General features: G+C 40.2%; 1 protein-coding gene across 1 annotated transcript in view; it reads left to right on the top strand.

Moving 5' to 3' along the window:
* The first annotated feature begins 10,019 nt into the window (after nt 1-10,019).
* myo16 (myosin XVI) overlaps nt 10,020-12,350 on the top strand; it is an 81,803-nt gene continuing 79,472 nt past the window's right edge. Inside the window, exon 1 of the mRNA XM_039600442.1 lies at nt 10,020-10,386. Within this exon, the coding sequence (XP_039456376.1) occupies nt 10,359-10,386 (28 nt within the window). The 5' untranslated portion in view covers nt 10,020-10,358. The remainder of the gene's footprint in view (nt 10,387-12,350) is intronic.

A 12,350-nucleotide genomic window follows, 5' to 3' on the forward strand; every position in this document is an offset into this window, starting at 1 on the left:
GTGTTAAAGATGAAATGGTATAAAAATTTCATATCACAGTTATAGTGACCAAAAGGATCGTGGTTATTAACACAGTAACGGTGTGGTTCGAATGTGTCGGATAAGTTTAATGTTTTTTATGAAACCAAAAAGTTTCCTCAGCTCAGGTCTGTGCAGTTTATTTTGTGTCATTCTGTATGACATCTGAAAGTGCGAGATGGACCCTTTTGCCCATTTATTCACAATCTATTTTTAACAAAAGAAACAACTGAGCAACCACAGAACAAAAGAGCAAAGCAAACAAAACAAACACTTCTCTAAATCAAAACATGGAAATCCATACGCTTCAAAAACATGTTTTCATGAAGAGAAAAAAGAGAATCGTATGTGTGAAAGCCACATCGTCTTTTACAGTGTTGCAGTCTCCCTTTGCCTTCATGTCAAATTCCTTTGATGTTTTTACCAAACACAGCGAGACAGTGTTTTTTAGCCTCTTATTGAATATGAACCTTTACTGTTTTCCATTTATTTTTTCTTTTCTTTAGCATGTGCAATAACACCATCTACGCTTTTATATAAAGAGTTGTTAAGACACAGACTGTAGGCAAATGATGGATGTAGCTCGTGCATCTAAAAAGTCAAGGTACTGAGGATACAGCTTAAACCTTCATACTTTCTAAAGGCCAGCAGGTGGCATCTCTGCTAACTGGAAAAAGAAGTCAGAATAAATCAAGATTGTGAGGATCTAAAATGGTAGGGCTCAAATGAATGGGTGACATCATGGCGACTAGATGGCTCTCATTTATATACAGTCTATAGGCTCATCGGATGGGAGTAGCTAGTATGGATGTTAAGGTGCTCCACTGCAGACAGTATTCAGTTGTACTGTCAGTCTCTTTTAGGTCATTTTAAAAGTTCAACTGAGTGAGTGTGAGGCTGCTGGCATTCTGGAAAGCATCACTTGGGACACAGTGCTTGCCCATGAAAGATGTCCAATCACTCACTCTGAAAACACAACTGCCCTGTAGCAAAACAGTACCTACGATAGTGCTTTTGTTTCAGTGTTGTAAGTCAGATCTAGGCCATCCCACTCTGTGTTACTGCATGTTTTCTTGTGTCACTTACACAGTGTCTTTAGTTTTTTTTCAATACCTTGCTCTTAACTTTGTGTCTCTTCTTCTCTGTTTATGACTACTACAAAGAAGTAAGAGTTATTTGGTGGTTGCATAGCAACATGAAGAGTTGTGCCTATACTGTACCTGGGTGATATAAGCATATTTATTGTGTAGCCTGCAGTCTACAGTTCCTCGTTGGGTTTAGCTTTGGAGAGAAATCACATTACTGGATAACTCTGACATATTGTTCGTTTATGTTGTGGGAAGCTGCAGATGACTGACTGCTGACAGTAATCCTGGAACCTACACAGTGAGCTCAAAGTAAAATTACACCTACAAACTTGGTAATGCAGCATTAGCTTATCAGGATGGTGGTGGCATGTCTCCATAATAATATTAATAATAATAATACGTTTTTGTACAAGAACCAGTGTCATCATTTTGATTTATTAGATATATGATGCTTCTTATGGCATTCATTTTACTGTGATAGCAGCAAAAGCATCAAAGTTGGGGGGATTTGGTTCTTTCACAGGATTCTGTGTAGTACAGAGGGGCAGTTTGTGCCATGAAAACAGACAATTTCTTAATCAAATTGTAATTTTTTTGTGTGTGTGTCTTTTTTGTTTATCCTTAATGACAAAAAGTGAATCAACCAGTATTTTTTCTTTATCGTCTTTACTGACAGAATTACAGTATGTAACACTATTGTTGTGTCGGCTGATCGGTTAACAGAGACAAATAACCCTCCAAGTTTTTGTGGAGAGTCATGATTGCTGCAGCATGTTTATGTGATCATACTGACATATTTACATAGTGACTTGGACAGTTCTAATATAAACTGTCTCACTCTGTCTCTCTCTTTGTCATATCATCTCTGTTCCACACATTTTTTGTTCCACACAAAAGGCCTGTTCACTGCAGGAGCTTCTGTAAAAGCTCCTGCAGTGAACAGGCCTTTTGTGTTCTTCTCAAGATTTACAAAGATTTGAATACTACTGTATTTAATCCATCTCAATTGGCTACTCTAACTTGCGTGTGAATGGGTGTATTAGAAGCACAACACACAAATATAGCTGCACAGGTTTCTTCTCATTACTTTTATGGTAGAATTACAGCTTCCATTTCAGCTGTTTTGCAAGAGTAGAGTGAAATGCAAAATTTGTTAACAAACATGGAAATGGTTCAAGAAGTAACTCGATTAGATTTGCATTAAACTGGTGAAGCTTCCAGACTATAATTATGCTGTGGTTGTTAATAGTGCAATCACACTAGGTGAAACAGTGGTTGGAGAATGCAGCAAGACACAACTTATTGAAGCTGTGAGCCGTGAACTTGCTGCCTCTGAAATGTTTGCTTGGAAGATCTGTGACCGCTCACAGTCAGCCGCAATAAAACGACAAGCTGTGGTACCAGTTAGGGATGAGTTACATGCAATCTGTGTGCAATAATAATGGCATTTAACTTTCATGAAATTGCAAATCTCTTGCTATTTACATACACTGAAATTTATATTAATTAGACATTCACATTAAACATGAAATATATACATTCAGAGTCCATACAGAAAAACCTCAACAAAAAGGCTGACTCAGACTGGCTGGAACATGCTGGAAACCGGTCTGGTTTTAGAAATTAGACAGCAATTATTTGCAAACCTTGAGTGATCGCAGTCAGGCCAAGTTACAGAGACAGATCGGCTTCCAACAGCTGACCTGTGTGATCGCTCAGAGTTTGTGGATGTCGCATGTTCAACCTCTGGGTGACCAGCTGGTCAACGCAACTACCTGTAATCGGTCCCCAAAAATGTTTGATGCAATCAGGCAACCGTTGAGTTTTCTTATATAAAAGAAGGTTGCTGTCCTATTTTTAATCTATTTTCCTGTTGCTATTGCGACACGATAGTATCCACGTTATTATTCCCTGTATTTCATTGGAGTTACAGCTGTCTTTTTCCATCTCCTTTTTTCACCTCTACACTCCTGCTGTCAGTTTAAAGTCAGTTACGTAACATGAAATTATGATATAATTATAAAAGACTTCAACTGGAGTGAACAAAAGGTGCGCTCGTTTTAGAAATGGACTCCTTTCCTTTAATCTGATTGCATCGCAAAGTGACAGCCTGTCACTTTTTCAGTAAAAGTCTGTTTTGTAAAATGTGTTTGTTTACTTAAAGTAGTCACATGACGCATGTACAGTAGCATCGGCCAGTGCGTTAATATATATCTATGAGGTTTGTGTGTGTAGCCCTACCCCCTTTATATCATTGCCAAAAAACAGCTGGTCGAGCGTTGTTGTGCATGCACAGTGTGCGTGTGTGTGTTTGTGCACATTCGCTCAGATACACAGCAGGCATCTTATGGAACATTAGTATTTGAATTTAAACAGCTGTTTGTAGCATGATAACATGAAGCTGAACGGTGATGTAGATTAGTAGATGGAGCCAACTGTGCGTGAGTCACTGTGAGTCACTCACACAGTGTTGTGTGTCAGGCAGTAGTCACTCATTCAGATGGGGCAGAATGAGAACAGGTGAGAGTAGGATGCTGTTTCTTCACTAAGTGCTGCTTGACTTGGAGCTGTTCACATGTTTGCTTGTACTTTTCTTTTATTTGTCTGGTTATTGATTGTCTCTCACCGAAGCTTTGTGTACCCGCGTTTGTTTGTTGTGCCAGCTGCTTGGCGCTGGGAGGATAAACAAAGTCAGAGCGAGAACTGGACTCCCTTCCAGTTTTAGGGATTGTGTAGTGGAGGAGAGGAGGGAAAGGGAGGGATTTAGAGAGAGACTCATAATTACAGGCAGAAAGCGAAGCCTGCACGAGAGGAGAGAATCTAACTCATAAGTTATTAATTGTTATAGCTCTCATCTGTCTCTGCCTTTGTCATGTACTAATTTATGTAATTTGTCTTTCAAACCCTCCTCACTCTGACAGTTTTTTTCCTCGCCATTCTCATGTTTCTCTCTCCTTTCTTTCTTTCTTCTTCTGGCCAGCAGTGATAATGAACTGTATCAGTGTTTCAGCAATCAACGGACTAGATGATGCTGAAGTGATTACTGCAGTCTTTTGTCATTTGTTGACTCTTAAACTGTGAAATTACAAACAATCCTGTTTACACGGCTGCCACTTTAGTGCAGTCAATCTATGCCTCAACGTCAAAAAATAAAATAGCTGCATGAATCTTGATCAACCACTTAATCAGGATTTTCTTTTGTCTTGATTGTCAGTTTCTTTGGACTTCATCTAAGGCGCGAGAGTTACACTTTCAAAGTGGGGAGCATTTTACCATATTTGAGGGCGTATCGAGCTGACTGAACTCCCAAACAGATCGTGTTTGTCTTTATAACTGCCTACATTCACGACACAACTGTAGCTGAATAATAAATTAATGAGAATGACACACGTGATTGGCAGGGAGCTCCAAAGCAGATTGCAGGTCTTGTCACACTGGTGGGCGACTGTTTCAGATCTTTGAAACAAACACTTGAAACAAACAAGTCGTCATATGGGTTTGAATATTACTATAAACATTTTATTTAATGGCTGTAATGCTTTGATTCATATAATCACTCAGAAAATGCCTGAATTTTAGTGTTGACAGCAAAGCAAAGCATTTTTATGTGCCTTCCTTTGAAGAAAAAAATTGCTTTTTTTTTTTTTTTTTTACAAAAAATTGTTTCCATTTTCAAAACTGTTTCATCCATGATCTTTTTTCTTTCTGGCAAAAAATAAGTTGCTCTTTTACACAAAACCAGCTGATTAGTCACTACCAGGTGAAAATCAAAAGGTTTGTTATTTTGCATCGTTTACCTGTGTGTTCATGAAATACTCCAGCAAAAAAATTCAGAAAACAAGATTCAGCGTAGTGTGAGCCAGTAAACTGAACACAACAGGTATTATTTTGTTTGTGCTTGTTAGTTTAAAAATGAATGGGTCAAAGATGAAATTGCCTGCCATGTCTGAAGCCCATAAATCTGATTTATAAGAACATGCAATTCTGCAGTTGTGACTGTTAGGTCAGTGCCTGGGAGCTGCTAAAGCTCACAGGCTCAGCATGGCTTGTTAACACCTGTCTGTTATTGAGTCACCCTGGCATAGCTGACTGGTACTGGGACTGATACCATTTTACCTTCATCTGTTCGACCTCTGTTCATCATTGTATATTCAATTTGTTTTCCACTAATGCACTGCGACAGGCTGCAATGTCCTTGAAATAATTGAGGCAACCTTTTATGTCACTTATGCATAGTAACAAACTATCAAATGAAACAAAGTGGTGCTTTAGTAAGACCAGTAAAAGGATAAATGAGAGAGGATAATGCTGTTTGACCTCTTTTCTGCATTTATAGGTAGTTTCTCTGTGATCTGCAGCATCGTGCAGAGAAATGCTTAAATCTTCCCCCTGCAGGCAGCAATCCACCTTAGAATTAACTAACATTGATGCTATGTTATTAACTGGTATTAAGAATATTAGATAGCCTGCTATTTAATTTAAACCTGGCTTGAGCTGCTACTGTGTAATGATCAGATTGCACAATTATTCTGTTTAGAAGGTGATTCAAAAAGATTTAACACATAATTTGTGTGGCTTAGGAAATAAGTAATTTGTCAATTGTATTAGTGTATTGGTCTGTAATCTTGCCAAAAAGTAACAAAAATATTGTTTGAGGAAATTTAGAAAATTTCTCAGTGCTGTTTAATCTTCTTGTTATTAATATATTTTAAAATATTATTTTAAAAGCAAAACATGGGGTAAAGTATTTAATGGTTTGATCATGTTTGACAACAGTAGGCATAGATCTATACCCATATGTCTCTCATTGCTTTAGTAGCAGCTCAAAAAAACCAGCGTGAGTGCTGCGCCATGCAGGAGGCCAGTTTGTCTGAACCGCGTAGACTTTAGATGAAATACTCTTGAGAAGGTAAATAGGACAGGTGTTTCACCATCTAAATGATGTATGTAGCTGTTTGCATTGCCAATGAGTATACGTTGACCTTTCTGATTACATTTGAGTGTTACTTAGTATGTACTCTGTCAACACCAAGACGGATACTAATACTAATCTTACCAAAAAACCTGCAGAAAAAAATGTGCATAAAAATATGATCAAAATAACTCTGACAACAGATTGTAAGAATAGACACAGAATAGAGAGAGAAATATAGAAAGCTTGGGCAGTATGTTAAAAATTGTCTACTGGCCACCATCAACAACAGACAGTTGCAGTTTTTTGATATATGTGCAGTGCCACCCACTCCCCCATGCATGCACATGCATGAATGACCTTGCTGCAAAAAAATAATAAAATAAACTCATATACTTGGGATTATTTTTGTGTTAGACCAGACAAACATGATAGACTGAGGCACCAGATGGTAAACCCTGGCAACATTCGTTCACTGGGGAAAAATGTGAAAAATGTGTACTCCCAGATTGGCTGGCCAGAAGTTACTGGAAGTTGCTGGGTGATGCTGAGTAAAATCAGTCACAGAGAGGGTAGTGCACCAAAAACTTCTTTGTGATTGCTTTGGCCACTAGCAGAATGCTCCAGTCACCTGTAGTTTGCTGGGAAGAGGCCAACTTGTCCACAAACACTTTCCAACTGAATGGAAGTGAAACTTGAAAAAAACGGTTACGGGAAAAAGAGCATGTTCACTTTCAAAGGAAAAGTTGCACCTATTGAAACATGTTGGCTTTAGCGGTAAGGCTGCTCTACATTTAAAGGTAGAAATTCTCAGATTCCAGTTTGTGACACACTTTCTCAAGTTTCGCTACCTCTCTGTAGTTATTTAGTAAGTGGGCGACTGCAGTCTGTTAGCAAGCAAAGCAGTAGGGAGGTTAGCAGTCCAGACTTTTCAACAACTAGATATACCTAGCAACAGCAAACAAATTCTCAGACGATAAACATATTTTTCCCTATTGACCAGTGCTTACCATGGGGTCACCAACCAGTCTCTGGGAACTAGATGAATAACACCTTGAAGCTTCTGAATGAACGGATGGGGTTAACAGATATTATTAAGTGATTGGGATGCACACCAAGTTAGCAGCTAGCTTGTCTAGTGTGGATTGAGCTACCTTCTTAGCTCAAAAATGTCTTGGACACCATACAATACCAGGTCTCCATGGGACTAGTCATTACCAATGAGAGTCCCAATCAGTGTCCCCACTGTAGTTCTCCACAACCTAAAGGAAGAATCTTGTTCCAGTATTCATCAATTATGCTTTGCAAGTTAATTATTTGTCATGCCCTCACAGCACAAGTCGGCAATGGGCTCGACCAATTGTCATGAACAATTATGACCAAACCTAATATTGAGGATTTTAAATTGAATCCCAAATGAAGTACTGTCAGTAGCACAATTACCATAAATTAAAAACGATACCCCTGTAAGAAAAACAGGACAGATTAGCAATATGATAATAACATTTGGTGCAGTGAAAAAAATCAACAAAACAGACAAAAACAATATGATTCCAGCTGTTAAACAAATAATTTAAAAAAATACATGAAGTAGCAAATTATGTTTGGTGTATGTTTACTTGAGCACCTTTTGTTGATAGCATGATACAATATATGGGATTGTAAGTATCTAGAATGGATTTACACAAATAAATCTATCAAATAGAAATGAGAAATACTTAATTCAAAGCCTCCTTTAATATGTAATATCTCACACTCCCCAGTGTTAAGTGCCTTTGGCTTTGCCTTAATTAGGAACATTGCCTGCACCTTGGATCCTTCACTACTGAACTCAGTTGAAGAGATCACATGTCAGAACAAATGTGCACACTCTCTAGGGTGTCAAGCACAAAATTCATGGTGATAACACAGTTGCAGCATTGATTGACACCTGAGGGTGATGATGGCAGAGTGACCGCTGTGTCAAAGTGAGTGAAATTTATGATCTGTGCATCAAACGCTGCCTTAGTGAAAACCTGTCAGTGCTGCACAGAAGAAGAGAGCCTCAGTCTCTACCAGAAACAGCATGTGCTACAGTGTGAGTGACTTTGAAACAATAAAGACATAGATAGATAATGCCGAGAAAACAGATTGTGGATAGTTACACAAGTGACTGCAGCCGTGCTTTCTTTTGACAGAGATTTAGATGGCTGTTATATACAATGGAGTCCTTACATCTGTTGTTTTTATCTCTTTTCTTCACTCTGTCTCGCTGCTTACTTGTGGCTGCAGAGAGATAGAAATTATCATTACGTGTCACCAATTTATTGTCCTGTCTCTGTTGCCGCAGATATCATTTGACTTGCCTTCTAGCGTGATGTCTCACTTTGAAACTGTGCTTTACAGTACCTCATGTTTCAGTTTTCCAGCAAGCCACCACTTTCTGATACGGCATCTTAAGTCTCTATTACTGCAGGCGCAGATAACATGCGCCATTAATGCTTAAAGACATTTAGATGGGAACGCATGACAATACCCTGTCAGAATGTGCTGCTGTGCGATCTCCATTTCAAAAGTGATAATGGGATAGTCATTGTGTTATCCCAAAAACACTTTTCTACTCGGCTTGCAAGTGCAGTAAAGATGTGAATTTGTCTGTTGTCTCCGTGTTTGTGTGCAAACACATGTAGCAGTACGATTTAATTACTCTGCATAGTGCAGTTTTTGCACACACTCGAACACAGGCACCTGATTTTACTCCGGTAGTTGTTGTAGTAGTTGCTCAGGCTGTACTTTGCATACGATGCAGCGAGCAGTTGCTTTGACCTGATTTCCTATGACAGGAATTACTCAAGTATCCAGTCTGACACACATACACACAAATCTCACTCCCAGTGTGTCTTTTCTTTTCCCCCAGTCTCTTTCAAGTTTGCTCTGTTACTCCTCTCTGTTCGCCACCAACGCAGAGTGAACCTCACCTGCTTCTCACGTGCTTTAATCCCATCTCTGCTCGCCTGTATTTGACAGCGATTGTGCCTCAAAATCTCACACAGGAAAATCAGCGTGCTATTCAGGCTGTAGATGTGTAAGCGCCACGCCACAGATTTCTAAAACGTGTCTCGCAATCCAGATTGATTCACACACTGCACACCCTGTTAACCTCTACTACTATCATCCATTTTTTAAGTGTGTTTCAGCTTCTCTCTGTTCTTGTTCTCGCTGTCTCTTCTTCCTCCTTCTTGCTCACATTCCCATCCTGCACAAATCCCTTTTTAACACAAAGCTTAGTAAATGCAAATCAGCCTTAGAGGACAAAATCATAGAGATCGCCCTACAGACACACATAGTTCATATTGCACCATGCGCTGTGGTGTGTTGCTGCATGATAAGTGCATTATAGTGGCGTCTAAACGTACTGCGCTCAAGCTCCAACGTTCTGTAAACTATCTTTATCTGTAATAAATTTGAGGCTAGTTTAAGACCGCTGATGAACACTTAACCTGTCACCACACCAAAAGCCGCACTGCAGCAGCTTCGCCTGTCTTTCTCTCTCTGTCTTTAGCTGTCCTATCAAATTTAACACTCCCCTCTCTTTTTGCCTCTTGCTTATTTTTCTTTCTCTTGCTCCCCCTGCTGTGTCTGCAATTCTTCAGTTTAATCAAACAGCCCTCCTCACAATCTGTCTGTCTCGCTCTCTCTGCGTTATATCTATAATATAGGGTAGCTCAATGAATCATTTCTTGCCGCCTTTTTTTTTGGGCTGAGAAGGTAGAGGATAGTCCAAAGAAGTGTGCATCTGTATGAGTCACTGCATATGTGTGTGTGTGTGGAAAACCAGGAGAGGGGTGTGTAAGGAGGCGAAGAGCATTGCGTCATTGGGGGTGTGTTGAACAGGAGGTGGGCTGAGCCGGCTGCCAGTCAGTGACGACAGTGGAGCACGTGTGTTGGCTATGGCTGGGAAGATGCTGTGCAGCGGTTATCCGGCTGTAGGCGAGAAGAGCTAGAAACAGCCGCAGCTCCGTGTTACTGAAGGGGTGACCGAGAGAGTGCATGTCTGTGTGTGTGTGTGTGTGAGAGTGTGTGTGAAAGCGAGAGAGGAACCGTATGCATGTAGATGCTGCATGAGCTGCAACCGGAGCTGCTACTGGTGGTGGTGAATAATGCAGACAGGGGAACAGAGTTTGGATAGCATGCAGTGAGCCAGATTAATAATGTATCGTGCCGGTTATGAGCTCTGCTTTAGTTAGTTTTTCTGGAACCTGTAGCTGCCTACTATCTGCCTGCCTTCCTCACTCACTGACTCCCCCGCATACCTGCCTTCCTTCCTACCTGACTGTTGGACTGTCTGACTTGCTCAGAAAATGTCTCACTACCATTTCATCAAATGTTGTAAGTAGCCATTCAGCAGTTCTATATTTATGCATGCAAGTACTTGTCAGTCATGGGTGTGTGTCTGTTGCATTAGCACTTACTGTATGTTCAGGCTGCCATACTGTATGAGTTCACATGCTTAAGAATTCTGGTCATTTGCTGCAGACGCAGCAGCGGTGTGGTCTAAACTTCAAATGGGTATTTGTGTCCCCCGTGTGTGTGTGTGTGTTCGTGCAGTAAGTGGGTGTGTGAGCTTGCTGCAGAGAGCTGCTGCAGATGTGTGAAGTTGACCGGTGAATGCGGCAGGTAGCAGCAAAACGAAGGAAAGAAAGCTGAAGTAGAGCCACAAAGATGCAGATCCCACGAGTGTCTGGCATATTCACATCACACTAACAGACTCACAGAGAGAAAGTGGTTTCAAGGAGAGAAAGACAGATAGAGGAGCACGGGAGAGAGGGAGGGGATGGCATTATTGGGAAAGGGATGGAAGGAGTGACATAAGGAATATGGCCAAATTTTGAGTGATAGATGCAGATATTTGAGAGGCAACAGCAAGGAAAACCGGAAAAAGGGAGAATATAGGAGGAAAGATAATTGAGTGCTATGAGAGAGGTGATGCAGGCTGTCAAAGTCTCTCCTTCACTCTGAGGAACCACCTCACCCCTTAATCCATCCACATCCCCTCTCCTACATATCCTGCATATTTATGGTGTCTGCAGCTTGCAGACACCATAAATGTGAGTTTGTGTGCATGTAACTGTGTATGTGTAGTATTTTGCAATTTACAAGCTCCTGCAATGCTGTTTGTGTTATTAGCCGAAGCCTGCTGGAGCCTGCATGGGATGCTCTACATTTAATCAATAACTGATAGCTTGGAGATGGGATGGCAGAAGAAGAAAGCTCATGCTTTCTTTCCCCGTCTCTCTCTCTCTCTCTCTCTGTATATCCACTTAATCCATATCCCAGATTCATTCAGACCCATTTCCGATTAGTCCTTTCCTGGTCTGGTGTATTTGTCCACAACCATTCATCACATAGTAGCAAGAGTCAGTGTGTCTTGCTATTTTGACCACTTAGTGCAGACGTTATGTCCTAATATTTGAAAATAAACTGCAGGTTATTAAAAGGTGATGTGATGTGCACAGCATTTTATGTGGAAAGTGAAGTTTCCTGTGCACCTCACTAGAAGCTGAACCAAAATGTTCAGTTTCTAGTGATATACTCTCCTCGTTTTTAGCCTATTTTTTATACCCATCTATCTTACATGCTTTGTACACCTACAGTTCATGTGTGGGCTGTCTGCCCTAATATGTCATCTTATTTGTTGTCTGTCATGGACTGGGAGTTTATGGATTTGTGTGACTGTAGCCTTGAATGTATGCCTAATAGATGATGTATTGGGGTGACAAAGAGTGTGAAGGATACAACCAGGCTGACCAAAGAACACACAGTAGGAACAGTGAGGACAGAGACTGAGGCAAGAAACAGTCAGCTGCTCAGAAAACGATAATCAATATTATTTTTTTTTTTTTGGGGGGGGGGGATATTAAAAAGTTGAATATTTGAACAAAATATCAGTATGATCTATATGTGACTGTTGCTGCATTTACGTAAAGATGATTAATTGTTGTAATCAAGGAAATAACATGCCACTTCTTCTCCTGAGTTTGGACTGAAAAGTATTCTGACGTATGCACGTGTGTATGTGCAGGTGTGATGCACTGCACGTGTTTGGTCTTGATGGTCTGTTTCATCTTTTTCTTCTTCTGTTTTATCTTCAACTCTGCAGTGAATGAAATAGATGCGATGGAATACACACCAGTGTCAAATTAAAGGAAAAAACCCTTAATCCTCGAACGCCTACAGCAAGGTCATCCTCTGATATGTCGTAGGAGGTATTTTGATGACACCGTTAAGATTCACATGTATCTTTCCTGGGTAGGGTCACTATAAATCAATGCAAGATTGCTCAAATTGATCCC

Source organism: Oreochromis aureus, linkage group 16 (genome assembly GCF_013358895.1).
Source record: "Oreochromis aureus strain Israel breed Guangdong linkage group 16, ZZ_aureus, whole genome shotgun sequence".
In the NCBI taxonomy this organism is placed as follows: domain Eukaryota; kingdom Metazoa; phylum Chordata; class Actinopteri; order Cichliformes; family Cichlidae; genus Oreochromis; species Oreochromis aureus.